Source organism: Chelonoidis abingdonii, chromosome 3, assembly GCF_003597395.2.
Source record: "Chelonoidis abingdonii isolate Lonesome George chromosome 3, CheloAbing_2.0, whole genome shotgun sequence".
In the NCBI taxonomy this organism is placed as follows: Eukaryota; Metazoa; Chordata; order Testudines; family Testudinidae; genus Chelonoidis; species Chelonoidis abingdonii.
In genome coordinates, this window is record NC_133771.1 from 144,026,480 (window position 1) to 144,053,062 (window position 26,583).

Here is a 26,583-nt window from a genome sequence, read left to right on the forward strand (position 1 = left end):
GAATGAAACAAGTGTTGTTTTTTTTTAATTTGTCGGGAATGAACTTAGAACAATGTCGTGGTGCAAAAATTGTCTTGCAGGCCCACAAAAATCATCAACACCAGCTGTGGTACCCGATGACTTCAGTGGGAGTTTGTGAGACGCCACCAATTTGGTCAATACCAGGGACCGAACTTGGGGACTCCTGAGCTGAAAATAAGCGGCGCTATAGTTAAGCTAAAGAGCCAGGCTCTGCACTGCAGAGCTGTAACAGACACAGCCTCTGTACATAGGGACATATAAACATATACAACATACAATAACAAGTCAGTTACATCTACATTAGGAATTTTGTAGCTTTTTCTCCACATTGGTCCTGAAAAACAGATCGCAATTTTCCTAAGGTAGGCAATGTCAGGGAGCTTAGTGTACAAAGCAGTGTTCATGATCATGCCACAGCTTTCTTCTAAATTCAGCACTTTTTTTCCTGTTTCACAGAACTGAAAGAAATGGCATTAAATCTCACCATATTAGCGAATCAGAAAATAGACATGCCTTCACAGCTGACAAAAAGTAAACTGTCTTCAGTCAATTTGAATAACATATCCCAGCTCCCTTGTCTCCTCTCTCTGGCTCCTTCTCACAGAAATTTTCTAGATACTTCTTAGACCATTTCAAAAATAGAAAATGTGACAATATACGTACCTCTCTGCAACTTTTGACATTTTCAATCGATGTCTATCTAACTGTATTTGCCAATATTTTATCTGAAAAAGTGAAGGCAAAAAGTGGCATGAGTAATATCTTGCTTGACTCTATTTTCAATACTTTTTATTAGGACTACAGTGTAAATTTAATTTTTCTTAAGTCACAGAGAAGTGTATATGAGCTATAATTACATATTATCATAATATTTCTTAAAGTAGATGGAACTCTCTATTAATACAAGACATTATACATAGCTAAAAATGGACAAGTATAACATTTTTCCTAAAGGTTCATCAAATAAATCTAATTAGTATTTTAATTTTTATAGAGAAATCCATTAATTGTTCCCAGTCACCCACTGTTTACCGCTTCTATTGCTCTGGGAAAGATTAATGAAGTATTAATGGCAGGGCTGGCGCTTCCATTTAGGTGGCCTAGGCAATTGCCTAGGGCGCCAGGATTATTGGGGGGTGGCATTTTGCCAGGGAGGGCGGCAGGCGGCTCCGGTGGACCTGCCGCAGTCGTGCCTGAGGAGGGTCCCCTGGTCCCGCGGCTCCAGTGGAGCTGCCGCAGGCATTCCTGCAGATGGTCCACTGCTCCCGCGGCTCCGGTGGTCCTCCCACAGGCACGGCTGCGGGACCAGCGCGCTGGGTGGTGAAATGGCCGTGCACCTAGGTCGCTAAAAACACTAGTGCCAGTCCTGATTAATGGCAATATATGACTAAATCCACACACACTGAGATGCAGATATGCTCTCAAACCTTAAAGTGAAGTGTTCGAAGAGAGAGTGAGTGAACTGGTTACTGCAAAAAGGCTAATGCATTTAATTACAAAAGGAACACACAAACTGGATTATTGTAAAGCCTTACACTGTTAATAAAGACTAAAAAAAGATAGTGCTACTCCCATTACCCTTAAGGAAAGTTATATGCATAAATTTCCATATACTGAGATGAGAAGAAATATACTCTCAAACTCTGTTTCCTCTAAACATTTAATTGATCTAATTTAAATGTTAAATAAATATACTTGACAGTTATGGTCAATTTTTATTCTAATTTTTATTTTCCAGAATGGTTTATTTAGAAGTTTATTATAACTGTTTTCAAACCTCTTGGTGTAATTCGTCTTCTGTGGGTGGCTTAGTTTCTGGTACTGGGGTGTGGGTAGGACTATGACTTCTAATGTCATTTTGTAATCCATAGACAGACTATGAAAAAGTATGGAAAGAAAGACATTTGTTTTTAAAGAGTGCTTCTCTTATACAGACATCATCATATATATTTTGTATTATGTATTTAAGAAGTTAGCTACCTCTGTGTATTCAAAAGCCTTACATCACTGTTCAACAGTACTGTAAATATGCCATGCATTGAAACACAATGTTGCGAAATGAAATTAAGAATTAGGAGAAAAGGCCTTATTACATGATAACATAGGATTCTATGTCTAACTCTCTATATATTTGCATGTAGCACATGTTAGGGATGACACAGTAGGGCATCTATTATAGTGGGTGGAGGTGGTTGGCATGGAAGAGAAGGAACAGGAAATTCAGAGGTACACTGCCATGATGAGTTATTATTTGTACACTTCCCATATGTGTGCCAGGTGCTTGATAAATGACTAATGCCTGGGACCTTTCACTAATGCAATCAAATTGTGCTGATGACATATCCAAATCCAGTCTTCCTTCAGGACTTTACCATGCAACAACACTATAATCTAACTCCAAAGTGATACTTTAGATTAAAAATGGGATCAATGTACAGAACTGGGATCCAGATCTGGATCTGGAATATCTTATAATTTAGGGCTGCTTGGACCTGGGGTATTGGTCCAACCTGCTATATAGACTTGGGCAATTTGTAAAATTGGTTTGATATATCTAATCTATTTCTTCCAGAGTTCCAGGAGTTTCCTTTGGGGATATCTTCATTCTAAATTTCTCTTTACTTTCAAGGATGTGCAAAGATCCATTGCTACTACTATTTTTCTTGCATGTTTCTACTTACTGAAAATGAAAGTTCTGTGGGCATTTTCACTTCTGTTTTTTCCCTTTAACTAACGACAGAAAATTTGTAAGTATGTACCATGCAATATTCAACATACTGAACAACATACTGACAATATGTTCTACACTGGAAAAAATTGGTCTCTTATTCTTTTAGTTCCTGTCTGTGCCTCTGAGAGCTTCCTTGGGGTCATGGAATTTATATTTGCAAACAACATATTTTGTTTAGGGCAGTTAAAATTGGAAAGTTCTTGTAAGGCTTGATTATGAGTGAACAACAGAAGATGAAGGTGCTCAGTACCCTTAAATAGCCTTGTAAGAAAAAGCTTAAAGAAAAAGCAGGTCTGTTTTAATTTTTAGGGTATGTCTACACTTACTGAGTTTTTGTGCTGTAAGTTTCACCGGTGATAGGGAACCGGTGAAAGTAAAGCACTGGTTTGTGTACTCACTCAATTCCTCAGGCGTCAGAGTGTTTACACTGCCAGCACTTCCATCGCTGGTGAGAGCAGTGCTGTAGGGCAGCTATCCCACAGTGGAGTTCTCTTGATAGGTCTTGTGGGAAGGGGGGGATGAGTGGAAGGTATTCTGGATCCCTGCTCAATGCCCTGTGCTGCCCTGCTTCATATCTCAGAAGCCCCATTACATCCTTGTTTCTTCCGTGGCATTTTTTAAAAGCCTCCTGCTATCTGGCTGCTTTTCCTGCCACATCTACAAACCTAGGGAAAGGGAGCTTCAAACTTCCTGGGGCTTACAGGGGAGGGGCAGATGTCTGTGCATCAGAGCAGCGGAGATGCTGGCCAGAGCGGTCGCTTTTGGAACTGCAGGTTATCCGCCGGAGGCCCCAGCAGCGCAAAAAGAACAGCCGAAACAGCTGCGTGCCTCTTGTGAAGGTGGTTTTCTTTTGGTGGTGAAACTTCTGAGTTTCACTGCAAAAAGTCATTAACAAGTGTAGACGCTCCCGCAGTTTTGGTGCAAAAAAGAGACTTTTTGCATTTTAAACGGTAAGTGTAGACATACCCTTAGTAAATGGCTTACTAATTAGTAGTTTCAAGTCACAATAGGCTATAGAATTTTGTATGTATTTTTTCAATGCAAAGAAAGGTGAAAAAAAGGTTTTACATATTTCATTCATATTAAATAAACAACTCTGGAAATATATCACTTTTTATCCAAACACAGTACTTACCTTTCTTGTTTTGTGAGGATTTTTCATTCTTGAAGACTTTTTTATATCCACTTCAGTAGTGTTTACACATCCAGGCTAAAAATTAAAAAAATATAAGAATGGAATCTGACATTGAACTCCATATTTATTGCATTTAGTTACTGCATAGTGAAGCTTGTACTATGGGTTAGAGTAAGAAAGACATGGTCAAAACTGTGAAGTATGGATAAATCTATCCTGCGGATCACAAACTATATTCAACAACATAAGATGCTGGAGTGTAGACTCCTCTGGAAAAATATGAGATAACATTGTATACAGGACCATGAATATTACCGGTTTGCACCTTGCATCTATGCAGTAATATGGATGCCACTATAATGCAAAAGCAATGCCTTCAGGAGATAATGTTTTGAAACCTGCACTGAGATCCACCTCCAATAGACAGTTTGCTGTCTTAATTTATTACTTTAAAACATCATTAGGGTTTCCAGAACAATGTTGCTTGGTCTATTTTGAGTAGAGTTGCCAACTTTCTGATTGCAGAAAGCCAAACACCCTTGCCTCACCCCTGCTCTGCCTCTGCCCCTTACCCAAAGCCCTGCCCTTGCCCTGCCCCTTCTCCTAGGACCTGCCCCTCTCACTCCATCCCACCTCCCTCCCACTCTCGCTCACATGCTCACTTTCTCCAGGCAGGGGCAGGAGGTTGGGGTGCGGGAGTGAGTGAGGGTTATAACTGGGTGTGCGAGCTCAGGCATGGGACCAGGGATGAGGGGCTTGGGGTGCAGGAGGGAGCTCTAGGCAGGGGGGGTGAGGCCAAGGGGTCTGGAGTGTGGGAGGGGATTCTGGGATGAGGCAGGGGATTGGGGTATGGCAGGGGGAACAGGCTCTGTGCTGGGGATGCAGGATCTGGGGTGTGGCCAGAAATGAGGGGATCAGGGTGCAGGAGGGGGCTTTTAGTTAGGGCAAGGGATTGGGTGCAGGAGGGGGTGAGGGCTCTAGCTGGGTGTGCAGCCTCTGGTGTGAGGCCAGGGATGAGGGGTTTAGAGTGAAGGAGGGGGCTCTGGGCTGGGGCCGAGGTGTTCGGTGTGCTGGATGGGTGCAGGATCTGGGAAGGAGTTTGAGTGAGGGGGCTCAGGGCTGGGGCAGGGGGGATTGGGGTGCAGGAGGGGGCTCAGGGCTGGGGGTTGGTGTGAGGGCTTCGTCTGGGGGTGCAGACTCTGGGATGGAGCCAGGGATGGGGTTTAGGGTACAGGAAGGGACTCTAGGCTTGGGCTGAAGGGTTTGGAGTTGTCATAAATGGATAGGTAAGGTAAGGGTTAAGTTTCTTTTACCTGGAAAGGGTAACCAAACACCTGACCAGAGGACCAATCAGAGAACTGGATTGTTTAAAGTCAGGAGCGGGAATTTGTATACTCGGTGTCTTTTTTGTTTTCTCGGCTGTGAGTAAACAAGGTTTCCTCCTAACTCCATCTTATCTTAAAGTTTCTTCTAAACATCTGTAAGTACCAAGGGAACGCAAAGTAATTCGGCTATGATGATCTTTGTGGTGTATTCACATGTATGTTGATTTGTTGGACTGGTTTAATTGGGCTATCTTTTAAATCAGACTGTTTCTTCATATCTTCTTATAAGCAAGAGCCTGTATTGAGTTTCTTAATGCAAGATTATTGTTTTATATTTTCTTTCTTTTTTTATATAAACTTTTCTTTTAACACGTGTGGAAGTTTCTTTTCCTAGGGAGGCAAAGGGAAGGGAAAAGCCAGGCTGTGGGCTATTTTCCTATTGCTTTCAGGGAAAGAGCAGGCACAGGGGAAGGCAAAGCCAAGCTGTTGGTATTTTGCATCTCAATTGTCCTGAGAGAGAGAACGCTTATCTCTTGGGAAGCAGAGAAACCGGTTTCTGGGCAAGCCGGGGAAGGAGGGGAGAAGGAGTTTTCTCCCCTGCTTTTAGCATCCAAGGGATTTGGAATCTGGGTGTCCCACCAAGGGAGGGTTGGGGACACCAGAGAGAGGAAAGGGGGAGGTCAGGCCCCTGAAGTAAATTACCTACCTGACCTGGTGGCAGCCCAAATACCCAAGCTGGTAGTGAGCTTGGGGGAGTTCAGGTAAGCCCCCAGACTTTTGGACGCAAAAGTCCAGGTTTGGGACAGGACCAGATTGTGGATGCTAAAGTCAAGGTCTGGGACTGGAAGGCTAAGTTACCACAGGAGTGCAGGAGGGAACTCGATGCTTGGGCTGGGATGCAGGAGTAGGTGTGCAGTGCAGACTCTGGGAGGTAGTTTGGGTGCAGGAGGGGGCTCAGGGCTGGGGCAGGAGTTGGGGTTTGGGCTCTGGGCGGCGCTTAACTCAGGCGGCTCCCGGGAGAGGCAGGCTTGTCCCCCTGGCTGCTAGCCCCGGCCAATGGGACCTGTGGAGTCAGTGCTCGGGGCAGAGGCAGCATGCGGAACCCCCGTGGTCACTCCTGCACCTAGGAGCCGCACACTCCAGCTGCTTCCGGGAGCTGCATGGAGCCAGGGCAGGCAGGGAGCCTACCTTAGCCCTGCTGCACCTCTGACGGGAGTTTTAGGGGCTCAGTCAGCGGCATTCCAGTCGAAAACTGGAGGTCTAGCAACACTAATTTTGAGACCTACTTTTGCTAGGCACTGTTTTTTGCTGGTTGTTCAGGTGGCCTTTAGGGAGATTTCACTTTATCTTTCTATGTTGAAAGGACTGTGAACTATATACAGAGAAGCATGAGAAAAAACCTAATGTTCACTCTAGCAGGCATTTGTGACAGAGGTTGAGAGTGGAGCAGCTAAGATTATTAGTCAATTAAATTATTACCTATAATTTGTGTTGGACACATAATTAGAAGTTGCTACAGCTCAAACTCATAACTCAGAGAGAACAAATCCTTTTCAAGACCACAGAAGCAAAACACATTTCTTCCTTGGTTCTGTCAGGGACTCCAAACAATAAGAGATCTTCTTTGCAATGCTGCCATTTGAAAAGTGTGGTGGACCCAGAAAGCAATGCATAGACTGTGCAAGGTGCCTCATAGTATATGTGGAACCTACACCATGATCTTGACTATCACTCCTTCAGAAAGCAAGGACTATTGGACCACTTTTTTAAAAGATAGCCTGAAGAAGGTGAGGAAATTGAGCTTGCTTCTTCATGTAACATAAAGGGGATTGAACTGTCTTGACAAAATATAGACAAAAACATCTTTTCACATTTCCCGCTAATTTTTGTTTATTTTAGAAATTCAGGTCATGTCATTTCATTGGTTCTTCATTGAGTCCCTTTCAGGTTAGACATCACAAGAGACAAAGCTGAGCAATTGTGAGGGGAAGAGATTTTAGCTATGCTGTTTAAGATTATGTTTATGAAGAAGCTTATTTAACGCCTATTTAACTGCCTAATAAATGCTTTGCTTAAAAGGCATAGGTTTTTTAAGGTTCAACATCTCAGTTATGGGGTTGGAACTCACAACAAATACGTGAGGTACCCAAGAAAGTTCTCCAGTCAAACAAGCCTTTAAAATTAAAAAACAAAGCAAATGGAAACAACAAACAAATGTACATTTCAGTCCTTCTTACAACATCATAAAGTAGCATAAAATGACACAAAACCCATTTTTTTTTAGATCTGCTAGTACATGTTGTTACAAATGCAAATTTCTGTGTTTAAATAAGGTTTTGCACACAAAACTGGAGGCTTCTAGGCATCCACTGTCAGAAGAATGTGCTGCCACTACACTACATTGAGGCATGGTATGTTGAGCCAAAGATGACATTTTAACCAAAGCTGTGTGAAACTCAATCATAATCATTCCTGGGGCACACTGCAGTCATTTGAATCTTTTCATCAGTTTTAGTTAAAGTTAGTTTGAACCCCAAGTTCTGCTCTGAGTTTCTAACTCAAAGTGAAACTTGGCCAATTTAAGATTATAAAAATCATAAATCATTCCAGGTTACTAAAATTTAATAGAACCTTTAGAAAAACCTGTGCTGTCTTTCACATGTACAGTCATACACTGATTGAACTCAATGGCAAAACTCTCATTGACTTTTATGGGAACACAATCAGGCCACAGATTTTTACCAAAACATCAAACATGGTGAGTTTTGTATTGTCTGGGGTTTCATATCCCAATTTTTACACAGACCTAACTGAAACCTTTTATTCACTTTGACTTGCTTTACTGCAGGACATTTCAACAGCCAATCACTTAGGATATGACACATCCATAGAAGTAGATGATCTGGGAACCATGTTGCAAACACCACACAAAATTTCCACCATTTCATTATGCTTTTAATGAGTATGTCCCAGGAAAATTTTAATTTCAATATTTATCATAACAATTCTAAATAATACATAAAAAGAAGGGAAAGGAGTCAAATTCATCCCAGAAATAATTCCATGAACAAATTCAACCCATTATTTCATTTTAAACTCTGTCTTACTAAAAAGACTGAGCCAGATTTTGTCTTTAATTATATTCAGTGATGTCAAAATGGTTATTGAAAACAGAATGTAACCTTCCCTCCCTTTTGTAAGCCTTTATACCCAGCTATTTGTAAACCTTATATCTTGTCCCTGGGTTTATGTCAATGTATTTTAAATGTGTTATGTTGCTGAAAACTTTTTTTTTTTTAATGTTGCAAACACAGTTGCTCCAAGTTGGGACTTAACTGGGCCGATCTGAGCCTTCAATAAAATGTCAGAGTTGTTATAAATAGTACAGATTTCGGAGTTTATAATGGAAATGTCAGACTCTTCTTAATAGCACTAGAGGAGGTATTTCCGGTTATAACCGAAGGCAATAGAGTGAGAGGCACTGGGAGCGAGTGCAGGTGAACGTGTCCACATGCTTCAGGGCCAGAGTTAGGTGAAATTTTTCAGATGAATAGTTTACATGTTAAACAATGCAGTTTTGGTCAACCTGAAACTATTTGCGAATTTGACATGATTACCCCCAAAATTGGGCCATTTTCCCCCCTTTTCTGACAGCAGTGCCCTCCTTTAATCCTGTGGTTTCAACACTAACTTGGGTCCCACCAGCTCTTCCCAATGTGGAGACAGGATCTGAACTTGGATTCCCTACACTGTACAACAGGGCCCTAACCACTGGACTATTCTGAGGCCAGGTTCTCTTGTAGGAGTTGTTCCCCTTTGGATAAATAACTACATAGTCACTGAAGCAGGGACTTGCACTTAAGTCTTCCACATCGTAGGCAAGTACCCTTACCACTAGACTATATAGCCAACCACACTCTGTTTCCTTGGTCCAATGACTGTTCATTGTCATTCATTGTGGCACTTCATAATAACTGTATTCAGAACACATACTAATCACTACATGAAGTCAGGAAGAAATATACCCACAGCTTTGTATGGCACCATTCACAATACAGTACACTTATTGGATGCTAAAAAGCACAGTATAGCATAATCAAGTTCATTAACAGGGAAGAGTGCACTTTTTTTTGCCATTAAGCACTAGACACCTTTGTAAAGAAAACATGGGTTTATGGACTATTGGTTTATTTTGGCAGAGCAATTTTTATGAAATATATAGTTAGCTGGGTCCTCTTTTACTTTCTCTGAAGTAATAAAAGCAGGACGAGAAAACCCTGGTTCTTATTAACCAAATATATCCAAGTGAAAGAGATAGATAACAGAGAAAAATATTTATAGGAAATAAAGGTTTGTTTAAAAAACACTGTGGATCTGAACCCCAAACATGCCAGTACCAGAATTATAGTAACCTAGGTAAGAAGTAAATTAACTGATTCTTGTCTGAGTTTTTGAAAGCCTTTGCAATTCATTACTAACTTTTAGCGCTCAGCAGATGAGCGTCCAGTGATCAGCCACACAGAACCCATCCATCTCCTCACTGATCATCCCCTAATAAAATGACCTTCCACCATTCCTTCCATAGCAACTTCCTTAAGGTTATTTCCATCTCCATGCCTAATGTGACCAAAGTATATAAGTTTGCATCTGTTTATTTCTGACATCAGGATCTGCTTCTCTCCAATAAAATTTCTAACAGGCATTAGCTTTTGTGACAGTCTGAACTAGTATGTTCACTACTTTTACAAACTGTGGTGAATCTGGTTCAAAGTATGCCTTGTGAGGTATCATTTGAAAAGCTGTAATCTACTGAGCCTTATTACCCATTAAAACATGTATATTAACATTGTATGTGAAGTTATAAGATTCAACTATCTGATTGTTACTGAAATATGTTGTAATTCTGGGTAACACCCACAAACCAGTTTTTCAGAGACAAAGACACTAGCACCCTAGACAGGTGTTGACGGGCTATCACAAGCTTAAACAGCCATTCTTTAGCAGGGGGAAAAGTGTAAACAAGAAACTTACATTTCACAGAGATGGTTCAAACCTCACTTACACAAGAGACTGCTTGTCGCCAGCACCCCAGCTGTGGCTAATCCTCAGAGGGGAAAATTGTATAAGAATGAGATACAGTGGCCTCCAACTCACCTCTCATCTCTCTGCTCATGACATCAGTGAATACCTGAAGGACACTGAACTAAGGAGGAGTGATCCTAGGCTGAAAAGAGACCCAGCCTGTGAAATTTACAACAGAGTATGGTGAGACAAAACTTTTGCTTTTAAATTCACTTAGCTTGTTAAGTTATGCAAGCTATTACCTATTGGTTTTTTTAATTTTATTTTGTAACCAACCCTGATTTTTATTCATCATCACTTGTAATCTCTTAAAATCTATCTTTCTGGAGTTAATAACCTTATTTTATTTTTCATCTCAACCAGTGTGTGTTTTGATTAAAGTGTGTGGGGAAACGCCATTTGGGACAACAAATCTGATGCATTATTATTGTCCTTTGATAAAATGACGGACTTTCTATGAGCTTGTACTATTCAGAAAGGTACTGAGGAATACAAGATGCAAATTTCTGAGGTATGAGGCTGGGATTATGAATTTGCTGGTGTTGCCCTGTATGTAATTCATGAGTGATTGGTCAGAGCGCTCATGTATTTAGCTAGGAGTGAATTTGCATGCTGAACACTGTGTGAACATGCCAGGAGTGGATGTTTTGAAAGCAAACCAGTGTAAAAGGCACCCCAGGCTAGTGAATTAAGGGGACGCAACTGTTCAACAGTCCATATTGTGACCTGGACAATATCATAGTCTTCTTTTCTACCCAGGAAATACACAAGAGACTTCACCAGCACCATATTCCAAAAAGCTTAACTTCTCAGCAGCATTAGCCTGATTTAGATCCATAAATTACTATAGAAAAAAAATTAGGCTTTTCACCATAGTACCTTTGTATATTTTAAGATGCCACAATTTTTCCACCTTTTCTCATGGGAAACCATAGCTGAGTGAGCCATCCCTAGTCTTTGTCCCATTTCTTTAGAATAGCCTTGTGGTTGGATATATATGATCCCAGTTAATTAAATTAATCTACTGCCTCTACAGCTCATCTGTTAATCGCGATGTCCGCCCCTGATGTCACATCCTGTTTTTGTAAGTCACGTCAACATTCATGTATTTTTTTTTCATCATATTAAGGAATAGTCGATATTCCTCACTAACTGTTTTTATAGACTCCAATGTTTGTTGTATTCACTGATGGTTATAGAAAAAACTGTCTTTAATGAGGCAGAGTGACCTCATTTTGACACAGAGTGGGTAAATTCACCCTGTTGGATGCACTTAGCCTCACCCCTTCATCTTCAGAGGAAGTGCTGTGACAGGGCAGGAAGTTCTTACAAATTTACACCAGTGTAACTGAGCCAGATTTGCCCCTTTTAAAAGAGATTAAACAAATGAAATACTAAAGAGGAGTTATACTCAACTGGGGAAAGTTTTGTGCGCAGACTAGATACCAGTCCTCACATCTTATTGTTTGGAGCTTATATTAGTGCTCTATTTGAATGACATTAAATTTTCTGACGTTGTAAAAAAAAGACACACGCTAAGTTTTAAAAAATTCAGATAGTAAGGTAGCTTGAAAATGAAACTAAAATTAACTGCTGAAAAATTCAAAACAACACTCATTGAGTTAGAATATAGTGCACAAGTACAAAAGGACAGAATTAAGCATAAGAGGCTTTTGCAGAGCAACATAGTGCCATATTAGTGAATTCTTGGCAAGAACAGCTACATGATGTGAAAATGCATACAGTATAGTTGAAAGAAAATACTACAGCCAGAGAAGGTGCCCTGTTTTTCAACTTATTTAGCTTTGTGATATTTGGAATGGATATATTCAACCAATTTTGCAGCTTTCTAATAGCCAGAGAAGGGGGATAATATGGGAACACAACAAATGAATTACACAGTTCATCAGAAAAGAGTTCTTCTTTCCCATCTCAAAATATTTAGTTTGCTTTTGGATATAATATTATCAAAAGGACAGTCACTTTTAGAGGGTGAAAAAGTATGAAGAGATGCACAGAGTGTATAAAGCTGCCTAAGACTATAGCTCAGTTTTCTCAGGGGACATAACACAGTAGTGAGTAAGGGACAACCTCCCTTCCAAGAGCATGAGTGGAAGGCAAAGAGTAGAGATAAAGATTAACAGTAGGAGGAAGGGCAAAAAGTAGCCATCTATATGAGGGAGTGGGACTTCAAGGAAGTGTCCCTCAGGGGTTGGGAGGAAGGCCAGTGTGAAAATAATCTATGCAGGAGGCTCTAGTCTCTCCCATCAAATCCTATTTGTGCTGAGATGCATACATACGTATTCACCCACGAAAGCTCATGATCCAATACGTCTGTTAGTCTATAAGGCGCCACAGGACTCTCTGCTGCTTATATAAAACTATAACCACCCAATGAGGAGTAGGTGGAGTTATTGTCAGGGATGGTCATTTTATTTTAATTTATTATTCATAAATAAAAGCCTTTCAGTGCTCTGTAATTTCAAACTGTGGGATTATTTTATTGTTAATCTAATCCCTACCTCCACTCTGTTACACTCACATTTCAAATTCTATTGTAAGCTCCACGGGGCAGGGGCTGTTTCTTCGATGTGTTTGTAAAGCCTTTAGGTGCTATGCAGAATAAAAGTAATAAAACAATAATCTTTAGAAAGGGCCTGAGGTTTTGACAGGCCAGCCCTATAGGCAAAGACTGAGGGTCTAATCCTGAGAAATAGCAAGCATCCACAACTGCTCCTGATGGCAATAGGAGCGGAGCATGCTCAGTACCTCTGAGAAGATGACCTCTAGACTTAAAACTTCTATATGATCTAGAAGGATAAGTAAGAAACTCTAAATATATATGCTTAGAATGATTTCTAAAGTGAGATTTGATTAAAATGTTAAAAAAGGGAAAAGGTCAATGACAGATTCAGAGATTATAAAATCAAGAGGGCCAATTGTGATAATCCATTCTAACCTCTGTATAACACACACCATAGGTCTTCCTGACTTAATGTCTGTTTGAACTAGAATATATCTTTTAGAAAAAAAATCCAATTTTGATTTTAAAATTGCCCTTGATGGAGAATCCACTAATTGTTCCAATGATTAATTACCAATACTATCAAAAATTGTGCCTTTTTTCTAGTCTGAATTTGTATATCTTCAGCTTTCAGCCATTGGATTGAGTTATACCTGCGTCTGCGAGACTGAAGAGCTTCTATTATCAAATTTGTTCTCCATGTAGGTCCTTACGACTGTGATCAAGTTGCCTCTTAACCTTCTTTGGGATAAGCTAAATAGATAGACTCAATGAGCTCATTCACTATAAGGCATGTTTCACTAATCATTCTTGTGGCTCTTCTCTGAACCTTCTCCAATTTTTCAAAATTCTTGACTTGTGAATGCCAGCACTGGAGCCAGTATTTCAGCAGCAGTCACACCAGTGCCAAATACAGAGGAAATATAAACTCACTACCCCTACTCAATATTCCCCTGTGTATACAGCCAAGGATTCCATTAGCCCTTTGTCCCCAGCATCAACCTGGGAACTCACATTCATCTGATTATCTACCATGACCAAGTCTTTTTCAGAGTCACTGCCTCCCATAATACAGTGCCCCATTCTGTTAGTAATAATTAGCAGGAAGTTCTTTCCTTCTCAAAAACGGACAGGATTGTCCCTGGTATTCTTCTATGGCAGAGGCTAATATTATAATTGAAAGCCTGTATGTGAACAGTCAGCTTGCACTACTCTGGTTCTCCTAAGCAATAAAAGAATGGGTGTAAAGCAAGCCCAGTGGCATACGATGCATCAGAAGAGAGTAAACAGGGAGTGTATTAATTAAAAGCACTGAAACTGATAGGGCAGAATATGACTAATGACCTAAGGACACTACTTAGATTTGGAGAGAAGGTATTCAAAGTTTAGATCTAAATACAAAACATACTGACAGTCACTGGCATCCTTTTTTCCACATTCTATCAACAAAGACTACACAAACCCCAGACTTAAAATATTTTTAAAAAATAATAATGGCCTCATGCTCTGAGCCACCCAGCCTCTTAGTGTGGAAAATCCCTATAGGGAGAATCCACATGTATAATTCTGGCATTCCTGGACACACCTGTTCTGTGAATGAAGTACTTGAATGTTCCAAGGCTATCCACCCAGCTTCTTTCACAACCCAAAGGCAAAAACAACCTTCCGAGTGGCTATACCCTGTCCAGTATCACGGGAGTAGCTGTGTTAGTCTGGATCTGTAAAAGCAGCAAAAAAAGTCCTGTGGCACCTTATAGACTAACAGATGTACTGGAACTACCCACTTCGTCAGATGCATGTTATGCATCTGACGAAGTGGGTATTCACCCACGAAAACTCATGCTCCTATATGTCTGTTAGTCTATAAGGTGCCACAAGACTCTTAGCTGCCTATACCCCGTCCAGCATTCAGAGTTTTAACCTACAATCCTGAAGTTTTCTCAGGGCATACTTGGTTTTGCTGGTTTCCCTGCTTTCCCAGTCCTCCACAGAAACAGAACTCTGGGCAGAGAGTCATGCTGATTAACTTCCTTCAAGGCAGCAGCAAGAAACAAGTGTTAGGATTTTCACCAGCACTCAGTATTGGCCTAACTCTGTTGCCATTGATGTTAACATTACATTTACTTCTCAAATTCCCACTCCGGATGCCAAAGGACTACATAATAATACTGTAATGACTAACATCCCAGTGACATAAGATATTACGATATTTTACAATTTTTCCCTTTATATTATTTTTTGAGGTCAGGAAATAAATCTCCCTACATAATGATTTAAGATCTCTAGACATAAGTATAGCAAAGAAATAATTTTTTAAATATATTAAACTTAATATCTTTGTTTTGACTTTCATTCACACATTAATGTGATAAATTAACATTTTGTTAAAACTTGACACATGGCATTAAAAAGATGAACATTTTTCTCCTTAGATACTAAGAATAAAAAAATACCCAGAAGTGAGAAAAAATCCTTGAGAAAGCATCTATTGAAATAGATTTAGAAAGGTATAATTTGCACCTGTGAAAAAGCAAAAATTACAGTCTTCTAACTCAGAATATCTTGCAGTTCACTGTAAAAGTTGAGAGTTTAAAAATATGAAACCTTCTATGATGGGTCAATTTAAAAGGAGAACACAATTGCTTCCAAGGCAGACTATTCTGCTATTAATTTAGACAGTAAACAACATATCTACTCTAGAATTAGGCAAATGGATGAAAAAGAAGGGGACAAAGGCCTTTTGCAGTATCTTTAAACCTTTTGCAACCAGGATTTGACTAGTCCCCCCTCCCCCCCCGTTTTGGTTTCTGCAGATGGACACTTCATCTTTCTTTATGTAGGACCAATCATCAAATGTCTTTGCAATTACTATCTTAAAAGTTTTAATGTCATTTGAAGATTTCCCTAGAACAATTTAGAGTCTTTGTGGGAACCTTTATGGACAAAAACAATGAGGAGTCCGGTGGCACCTTAAAGACTAACAGATTTATTTGGGCATAAGCTTTCATGGGTAAAAAAACCACTTCTTCAGATGCTTGGAGTGAAAATTACAGATACAGGTATAGATATATTGGCACATGAAGAGAAGGGAGTTACCTTACAAGTGGAGGACCAGTGTTGACAAGGCCAATTCAGTCAGGGTGGATGTGGTCCACTCCCAATAATTGATGAGGAGGTGTCAATACCAAGAGAGGAAAAATTGCTTTTGTAGTGAGCCAGCCACTTCCATTCCCTATTCAAGCCCAAATTAATGGTGTTAAGTTTGCAAATGAATTGTAGTTCTACAGTTTCTCTTTGAAGTCTGTTTTTGAAGGTGTTTTGTTGAAGGATGGCTATTTTAAATCTGTTATTTAATGTGCAGGGAGATTGAAGTGTTTTCCTACTGGCTTTTGTATGTTACTGTTTCTGATGTCTGATTTGTGCCCATTTATTCTTTTATGTAGAGACTGTCTAGTTGGATACAGACTAACACGGCTATCCCTCTGATACATGGCACCTTTATGGACAAAAATTTGCTCATAATCCTGTGTCTCCTTAAAATAATAAGTATGTTTTGAGATACAATTAACACTAGCTGCTTTTCTTATACAATGCCTTTTTACCAGGACCACCCTAATTTTACTAGAAACAAGCCCTTCAATAGAGTTATGCTGCAAGATTTCTATTTAGTGTATAGTATGTAAATTGTACACTAATATTTTAAAGAGTTCCAAAAGATTTCCTGGAAGATTTGAAACCTAGTCTGTATGACTAAGCACTATATTTATTTCTTATAGAGCTTGGATACTATATGGGTCAAATTCTGCCCTCAATTAAACTCTAAAAACCCTGTTGATACCATTGGGAGTGGAAGAACATAACTGAGAACATAATTTGTCCTTGATATTCTTGAAGTACTTTTGCCAAGTTTCTGTCAGATATTTGAAATCAAACTTAGCCCCTTTCTATCTATCATTTAATATTCCCCTTATCTCAGAATGTCTATGGCATGATATTGACCATGAGAGACTTGGAGCAAAGGATTTATCACTCATATCTGGGCAAATTCACTGCTGGAAAAAAATGGCTGCCACTCCACTTAAGTTAAAGGAGTTTGAACCCTGTAAGAGATTAATTTGGCCCACTGTAGGTGGGAGGATATTATTAATAGCTCAAACATGACACTTAGTACGAATTCCTCATGCTGATTAAGCCAGTATTGTTTTAAAAAGAAAATCTTTAAAGTCTTCAGAGGTTAGTAACAATTTCAGCTAGATGTGACACCGAAAAAATTGAGAGTTCATCATGTACTTGAATAAATTATTCTATACCAATTGGGAAGGCTAAGCACTGCAAACTTCAAAGACATGAGCATATTATTAAGAAACTAGACAGAGGCAAGAGTGGATGACTAATCACTAGTACTACTCGGCAGAGCCGGAATTAGGGGCAGTTGACCCAGGAGATCACCTTGGGTGCCAGGTTTGGGGGTTGCCAGGCTTACGGTACTGTTTTCTCTGTTAGCAACAAAAGGGAAATGTATCATCCTATGAGATGCATCTAAATTGTACATCAAAGCTGAGAAATGGGCTACAAATTCAATACAAAATAAGGTATTAATAATTTTGCAAGGGGGAGGCAGACACCAAAGATGCTCTTCACCTGGGGTGCCATTTGGTCTAGGGCCGGCCCTGCTACTGTATACTACTGTTTATGTTCCTGATGCTTGCTGGTAGACTATATGGAGCTGTATTATCATATCATTCCAATAAAAAACACATCTGAGGGATAAGGCATCCAAGCCTTGCTTAACAGCACCATTCCTGGAATTTTCACGAAAACATATCAAAAGTGGGGCCCTTTTAAAAACACTGATACTTTCCACACCATTTGCCAATTACTACATAATACTATCTGAGATAAAACTGATTGCCACATATTGTTTCCCATACTAAGAACAAGAGATAGCTGTAGCAGTTGGTTATTGAGTGATAACTAACTGAATTTTGATTTCAAAGTTGTATTTTTAGAAGTTTTTGTGGTCATCCCTATACTTCAAATGGGAAATATGATAAAGAATATGATACATTTTACTTACAACGGTAGGCAGTGGGCAATGTTTAATGATGTCCACTGTACTAAATCCAAACAATCCAATTAGCTGTCCCGGGTGTCAAGTTTCACTCCATATTTTTATGAAAATATGCTTATGATATGAATATGACATAACAGATATACTTTACGCAAGATGGCTCATGTAAGATATTGTTGGAAAGGTTGGATTTACTGAATGTGATTAACAAATTTGTACGCCTGTATTATTTCAGTATCTGAAGTTAGGAATATTGATTATGTATCTGTATTTCAAATGTGTTACTTTAGATGTCACCCCCAACTAGCCCTTCAGGTACAACAATGGAAAAGCCAGACAGGGCTAATGGGCCATTAGCAGAGACAATGGACTCTGAAAGAGCTTAGTCTTCCTGTGAACTCTCCTGACAGCCTAGGAGTAATGGTTGTGACAGATCTGCAGAGAGACATGGGTCTGAGTCACCTGGTACTGGACTAACCCCTTGGAATGCCAGTGTTCTCCCACTGGGAGACAAAGGGTTCCCGCCATACACTAGCGCTATATAAGGCAGGGGAGTGACGTCATGGTTCTCCTCTGCCTCCCCACCCAAAAAGACACTGAAAAACACCTGGAAGCAAGAACTGAACTGAGGGGAGTAGGTTTGAACCCAGGCTGGGAGGGCGTCCAGTTGATGAGTAGAAATACCTGAAATCTCTAGTGGCAGACCAGTGCACAGGCCTTTCAAGACTTTCTGTATCTTCCTGTGACAATATTTAGGGTGAGAAATTACATTTTGTAACCTGTTTCTTAAGTATATTGAGCTTAGCTTGCGTATTTTATTTTATTTAATATAAGAACGGCCATAGTGGGTCAGACCAAAAGTCCATCTAGCCCAGAATCCTGTCTTCCGACAGTGGCCAATGCCAGGGGCCCCAAAAGGAATGACCAGAATAGATAATCATCAAGTGATCCATCCCCTGTCACCCATTCCCTGCTTCTGGCAAACTGAGGATAGGGATACCATCCCTGCCCATCCTGGCTAATGGGCATTTTTGGACCTATTCTTCATGAACTTATCTAGTTATTTTTTGAACCCTGTTATAATCTTGGCCTTCACAACATCCTCTGGCAAGGAGTTCCACAGGTTGATTGTGCGTTGTATGAAAAAATACTTCCTTTTGTTTGTTTTAAACCTGCTGCCTATTAATTACATTTAGTGCCCCTAGTTCTTGTGTTATGAGAAGGAATAAATAACACTTCCTTATTTAGTCATCTCTTTTCCAAGCTGAAAAGTCCCAAGCTTATTAATCTCTCCTAATACAGAAGCCATTCCATATCCTTAATAATTTTTGTTGCCCTTTTCTGAACCTTTTCCAAGTCCAATATATCTTTTTTGAGATGGGGGAACCACATCTGCATGCAGTATTGAAGATGTGGGCGTACCATGAATTTATATAGAAGCAATATGATATTTTCTGTCTTATTATCTATCCCTTTCTTAATGATTCCCAACATTCTGTTCGCTTGTTTGACTGCCACTGCACATTGACTGAATGTTTTCAGAGAACTATCCACAATGATGCCAAGATCTCTTTCTTGAGTGGTAACAACTAATTTAGATCCCATCATTTTATATGTATAGTTGAGTTTAAGTTTTCCAATGTGCGTTACTTTGCATTTATCAACATTAAATTTCATCTGCCATTTTATTGCCTAGTCATCCGGTTTTGAGAGATCCTTTTGTAGCTCTTCACAGTCTGCCTGGGACTTAACTATCTTGACTAGTTTTGTATCATCTGCCAATTTTGCCACCTCACTGTTTACCCCTTTTTCCAGATCATTTATAATTATGTTGAATAGGACTGGCCCCAGTACAGACCCCTGGGGGACACCACTGTAAACCTCTCTCCATTCTGAAAACTGACCATTTATTCCTACCCTTTGTTTCCTATATTTTAATCAGTTACCAATCCATGAGAGAACCTTTCTTCTTATCCCATGACTGCTTACTTTGCTTAAGAGCCTTTGGTGAGGGATCTTGTCAAAGGCTTTCTGAAAATCTAAATACACTATATCCGCTGGATCCCCCTTGCCCACATGCTTGTTGACCCCATCAAAGAATTCTAGTAGATTAGTGAGGCATGATTTCTCTTTACAGAAACCATATTGACTATTCCTCAACAAATTGTGTTCATCTAGGTGTCTATAATAAAGAACAAAATTGTCAGTTTCAAACAGTTTGCCCGGTACTTACGTCAAGCTTACCAGCCTGTAATTGGTGGGGTCACATCTGGAGCCCCTTTTAAAAACTGGCATCACATTAGCTATCCTCCAATCATTTGGTACAGAAGCTGATTTAAATGATAGGTTACAGATCACAGTTAGTAGTCGTGCAATTTCACATTTGAATTCCTTCACAACTCTTGGGTGAATACCATCTGGTCCTGGTGACTTACTACTGTTCAGTTTATCAATTTGTTCCAAAACCTCTTCTGATGTCACTTCAATCTGGAACAGTTCCTCAGATTTGTCACCTAAAAGAATGGCTCATGTTTGGGAATCTCCCTCACATCCTCAACTGTGAAGATCGATGCAAAGAATTCATTTAGTTTCTCTGCAGTGGCCTTATCGTCCTTGAGTGCTCCTTTAGCATCTCGATCGTCCAGTGGCCCAACTGGCTGTTTAGCAGGCTTCTTGCTTCTGATGTACTTAAAAAAAAAATATTTGCTATTACTTTTTTGAATCTTTGGCTAGTTGCTCTTCAAATTCTTTTTTGGCCTTCCTAATTATATTTTTACACTTCATTTGCCTGAGTTTATGCTCCTTTCTATTTTCCTCATTAGAATTTAACTTCCACTTTTTAAAGGATACCTTTTTGCCTCTCACTGCTTCTTTTACTTTGTTGTTTAGCCACGGTGGCTCTTTTTTGGTTCTCTTCCTATGTTTTTTAATTTGGGGTATAGATTTAAGTTGAGCCTCTATTATGGTGTCTTTTAAAAGTGTCCATGAAGCTTGCAGAGGTTTTACTTTTGGTGCTATATCTTTTAATTTCTGTTTCACTAATCTCCTCATATTTGTGTAGTTCCCCTTTCTGAAATTAAATGCTACAGTGTTGGGCCCCTGTAGTGTTTTCCCCACAACAGGGATGCTAAATTTAATTATATTATGGTCACTATTACCAAGTGGTGCAGCTATATTCACCTCTTGGACCTGATCCTGTGCTCCACTTAGGATTAAATCAAGAATCATCTCTTCTCTTGTGGGGTCCACGACTAGCTGCTCCAAGAAACAGTCATTTAAGGTGTTAAGAAACATTATATCTCCATCTGTTCCTGAGGCGATATGTACCCAATCAATATGGGTATAGTTGAAATTCCCCATTATTATTGAGTTTCTTATTTTAATAGCCTCTTTAATCTCCCTGAGCATTTCATAGTCCTAGTCGGGTGGTTGGTAATATATTGCTATATTCTTATTATTCAAGCATAGAATTACTATCCATAGAGATTCTATGGTACAGTTTGGGTCATTTAAGATTTTTACTTCATTTGATTTTATACTTTTTTTCAATATAGTGTCACTCCCATACTAGCCTGACCTGTTCCTTTCTCAGTAATCTGCTTTGTTCTGTCTATCTCTTACAGTCATTTAAAATTAACTTTTTGTAGTTAATAAACTTATTTCTTGTTTATAATATAACAATGTTTGTACAAGTCACAATGGGGGGGTAGGGGGTGTGTAAGAGGCTGTGCATACCTTCCTCCACATTGAGGTAGGAGGGGATTTCATAATATATCTTTGGGTCTGCAGTCCAAGGGAGGTGGACACCTCAGTGCTTACACTGTCATACCCTGCAGCATTAAGACAGAAAAGCAACATGCCATCTTAACTCTAAATCTGCTCAGCTCAACTAACTTGTGGATCTGTTACCCATTCCTTGTGGAGATTCTATGCCAATGGAACTGTGGGCACGGGGGCAAAGGCAACACTGTGCAAAACATGGAAATACACACTACAGAAGACCACTCCCTCCCCCTGCTCCCACCAAATAATTGCTGTACTGTGGAGCTGCACCCACTTCTTGCAACAGCAGAATAGCTAGTTGGAAGAACATGGTCTAGATATCTAAATGTGGGAGCATAAACTTTGTTTTAGTTAGAAAAATATTGTTATTTAAAAGTGACTCGCAAACTTGGGTTTATATTATAGATGGAAATAGGGTCTTTTACAAACCTTATGACCCCCTCTCCCTCAAAAAAAAGGCTGAGAAATTTGTAAATTCCAAAATGCCACAAGGATCATCAGTACCTTGAGGATAATGGTGAGAAATCATAATTTTACCTTCAGGCCACGGTGCTTATGAGTAGTATAGAGACTACTCTTGACAACGTACTGGTTAATTGCAATAATGTCATCTATATTCACTAGACCGCAAGTAAATTAGCAGAAATGCTTGAGTAAGAAATGAAACAGAAATTGTCATAAGGTGAACCAAGCACAGTCTTTTAAAACACAGATGATAAGGTGCAAAGTGAAAAAAGGTCCTCTCCCCTTCCACTACAGACAAATATGCTACTGCAAGTTAATAAGTTTACCAGCCTCAAGGCTCTCAGATGATTTATAGCTGTCATTATCTTGTTACAGATGATAAATGTCAGACGAGTTTGGCCTTCATTGATATACAGTAAAGTCTTAATCTTTTAGTGCCAGGAGTCAACATTAAAGAATGACATAAGTGATGATGTCTCCCACTTCCCTAAGTTTTCTCTCTCTCCACTACTCTTTTCAGAATGCATATGATTGCATGCACATCTTATTGATACTTCTCTATTATATCCCCCCAGCTTTCGAGCACACACTATTGGAACAGAAACCTCCCTAGAACGAACAAATATTTGACTCAACTGATCCCCCACCTGGCTTTGAACTGACAAATGGCATCTAAGCATCAGGAATGGTGTCCTCCTAAGCTTTTACCTTCAGATCACTAATTAATAGATGACTCAGGAAGCATGGGACCAGCTTGTATGAAAAATTGCAAACCCACTCTGTTTTAGTTTTACAGTGCCATCACTTCAGAGATTCAAATGATTCATAGGCCTCAGGAGATCTTGATCTGCATAAGTCTTGCCTGAGTAATATAAGACACACTTTTTAAAATCTTGAAGCAGAAGTAAATTGATATTCGAGCTTTCATGATTCTCCAGTGAAAATGCTTAGGTGCTACTGCATGCTGCATGGGGATTCTCTATGAAGTGTGGTGTGGGTGGATATTTTGCTACGTCACATTATTCTGTAACTAAAATGGGCTGAAATCTAAGCCTTAATGTTTAGAAACAGATTCAAACTTCCTCCGAGTTAAGGGACATTCAGATAAGGTGTTTTTGTTCATGTCCCACCTGGACTGTGGTTCCATTGAGAAGCAAATACAGAAAGAGAACATTTTAATTGAATGACGTGAGCATTAAAATGGCTACTGAAGTATTTTGGGCATGAAGTGGGAATTTCTAGATATTAAGATAGGTGTATTTGTCCACACCAAATATAATCATTAGATTCTTTCACGTGCCCAGAACTCAAGGCTTAGAAGCTATTCAAGACCAGCTGCTGTTCAGATGTATTGGGTTTTTTAAAATTTTACCCTATGACCATCTCCTGAGCCATCAGTTACCTCCTCTGTGGGGCACAAATGTGGCCTCTGAATGATACATCTTAGACTCATTTAAATAACAGACAGCAGATCCTAAGATTCCACTCAAATCTGTGTCTCTATGGCAGCCTGTGTGATGAGGTTCAAATCAAGGTGCAATCCAGACCAGTGAGGGGTTGTGTCACCACTTGCCTTTGCAACTCTGGGTGCCTCACAATACTTTGCTGTTGTACCTCCCAGAATGGGATGCTCACAGCCAGTCTACAAGCATGCAGCTCACAACCTGAGTGTTTGTGTATTAGCCAGCCCTGGTACAGCAGTTCCGACCCCAGCAGCCTGTCTATAGCCCCACTCTGGCTTCCACCAGCTTTATTAACTTAATTGGGGTAAATACACCCTTCCATTTAAACACCACACTGACTTGGTTTATAGTAAAAATAACACAAATGTATTAACAATAGGACATAGCTTAAGTGATGCCAAGTAAAAGAAAATAAAGTTAGAATGTGTTACAAGCAAATAAAAATGAAAACACGCATATATAACTTAAGTTAGCAAGGTACAAGCTTTGCTTAAGGAGGTTTCTCAACTACATTCAGCTCCCAGAGACTTCAACACTCACTTGTTTGAAGGACCCATCTTTCTCAGCTTGCAAGAGCTCTATTCCCTTGTATCTGTCTAGTGATGGATACCAAAAATGGCTTTTCTGTGGGCTTCCCATCCCCCTGTACGATATCTGTGTAACTGGGACTTCCATTGTTTCTGATTCCACCACGCTTAATTTACATAGGAGATAGGTAGATAGCTGTAACAGTCCATCCTAACTGGGCAGACTATACAGCCAATGAGTATCCATTATTCCTTATATAGTGTTAATACATACAATTCACAATGCTAGTAATCACCAGCATGTCACAGGCTTCACTCTATATACTTGTTTAATACAGTAATATTGTATACAATCAGTTGATTCAATTGCTTATCACTTGAGGGTCAGCCCTCCTGTCTTTACAGACCAGTAAGCCTTTGCAATGTATTCATTACGAAGTAAAACCCAGACTGACCTTCTCTATCCTGCTGGGTGTAGATGCCATGCTGTTTTCTCCCTGACTTGTTAGGGTGAGATTTGCCTCCACCCCTTGTTAGCCCAATGAGTCTATTTATACAATATGAATGTGTATTCTCATTGTCTTTCAGAGCACTTTGTAAGTAACAGCCAGGTGAGGAAAATGCATTCCTTTGTCTAGTGCAGATCTGTTTACCAATCCCCTGGCATGACTGATTTAAACACACTTCAGCCAAAATTCCAGCATATATATTAGTAACCATCACATACTTACACCATGCAAGAATATTAAGAACGAGTGAGTCGTCAGTTTTCAAATGGTATCATACAAGGCATATTTTGTACAAAGATTAGTACAATAGTGTGTCGGATGTGAATTCAGGGGTGCTTAGTGTCACAGCATGCAGAGTAGTCCACCTGGATTTTCCAGTTTCATTCCCATTTACATCTTAAATTTCAAAAAGACCTCAAAGAAATTCGGGTTATCCTTAATCTGCAAGGACCACCACAGATCAAAGCAAAGATATTACCAAAGACAGCTTATAGGCCACTTATTAAATCTCTGTATTTTGACACCCTCATTTCTTCAAAGAGATGTATTGTGAACAGGAGCAGCAAACATGGGTGTTTTGTGAGGGAGTTCTCCAGATGAAGGAGCTGCGACTATGTGATCCTTGAGGTGAGCTTGTTGTCTGTTAGTTAGTTTGTTTGTTGTATGCTTGTTTGCCATCTGCCTGTTCGATTGAAGTTCAAAGCACGGTCTGTTGTGGGAGCTGTGTGCTGAGACATGTGGCCTGCTAGGCTCAATTGAGTGTTTACTTACAAGACTCTAGCTGCATATCCTTTTATCCCTAATCCCTTCTGGATTCCTTGACAAGGGGACAGCGCTAACTCAGGAAGAACAGGGGTTTAAAAAGCCAGCTCCTGAGCAACTAGAGGAGCTAGTGAATTGAAGCAGCAAACAGGGGAGATTTGTAAGAGAGTTAGGAGAGGGAGTGTGAGAGCCAGATACAACTAACTAATATACTCTAAACTTCCCCCACCCCCATGTGTGCAAAAAAAACCCCCACAAAAAACAAAGAACAAATGAACCCTCTTGCAAGAGTAAAAAATGCAGACAGAAGTCCAGTAGCAGAGAGATGGGTATCCAGCTTATTGCACTGAATGCATCATGTAAGATCTGCTGCCTCAGAAACCAGTTGTGGGCTCTTGAGACCAGAGTGGCCAAACTGGAAAGGCTAAGGAAGACAGAAAGGTACACAGATGACACTTTAAGGGACATAGTAAAGTGGTCCCACCCCCAGTCTGACAACCCTTGTGCTCTTAAAAAGGATGACAGTCTCAAGGAAGAAGAACACCAAGCTGGAGTGGAGGGAAATGATCTCATAGTCAGGTCCCGCCTTCCAGATGATGTTGTGGCGTCCTCTTGAACTGAGGCTACCCCTCTGGGGGAGGGACCCCAGATAGTAGAAAGATACAGGTAATACTAGTGGGGGATTTGAGTATTAGAAATACAGATAGCTGGGTTTGTGATAACTAGGAGAACTGCATGGTGAATTACCCACTGGATGTGAAGGTTGCAAACATCTCAAGACATCTAGATAGATCTATGTGCAGTGCAGGCGAGGAACTGTTGATCATGGTACATGTAGATACCAATGATACAGGGAAAGGCAGGAGAGATTCTGGATGACAAATTTAGGCAGCTAGGTAAGAGATTAAAGTCTAGGATCTCCATGGTAGCATTCTCTGAAATGTTTCCAGTTCCATGTTCAGGGCCAGTTAGGTAGGCAGTACTGCTGTCTCTTGATGTTTGGGTGAGACAGTGGTGTTCAGAGGAGGGATTTAGCATTTAACTTCAAAAAGGGAAACTACACAAAAATGAGGAAGACAGTTAAACAGAAATAAAAAGAAATAATCACAAGAGTGAAATGCCTGCAAGCTGCATGCAGACTATTGAAAAACAACATAACAAAGGCTCAAACTAAATGTATACCTC

At 39.9% G+C, this 26,583-nt stretch overlaps 1 protein-coding gene across 4 annotated transcripts in view; it reads right to left on the reverse strand.

The window, feature by feature from the left end:
* Nucleotides 1-26,583, reverse strand: part of RGS7 (regulator of G protein signaling 7) — a 446,471-nt gene that overhangs the window by 30,320 nt on the left and 389,568 nt on the right. For all 4 annotated transcript variants that reach the window (XM_075064188.1, XM_075064190.1, XM_075064187.1 and 1 more), the window contains exons 10-12: nucleotides 3,888-3,962; nucleotides 1,799-1,897; nucleotides 685-746 (exon numbers count right to left, since the gene is read on the reverse strand). In XM_075064188.1, coding sequence (XP_074920289.1) covers nucleotides 685-746; nucleotides 1,799-1,897; nucleotides 3,888-3,962 — 236 coding nt within the window. The remainder of the gene's footprint in view (nucleotides 1-684; nucleotides 747-1,798; nucleotides 1,898-3,887; nucleotides 3,963-26,583) is intronic.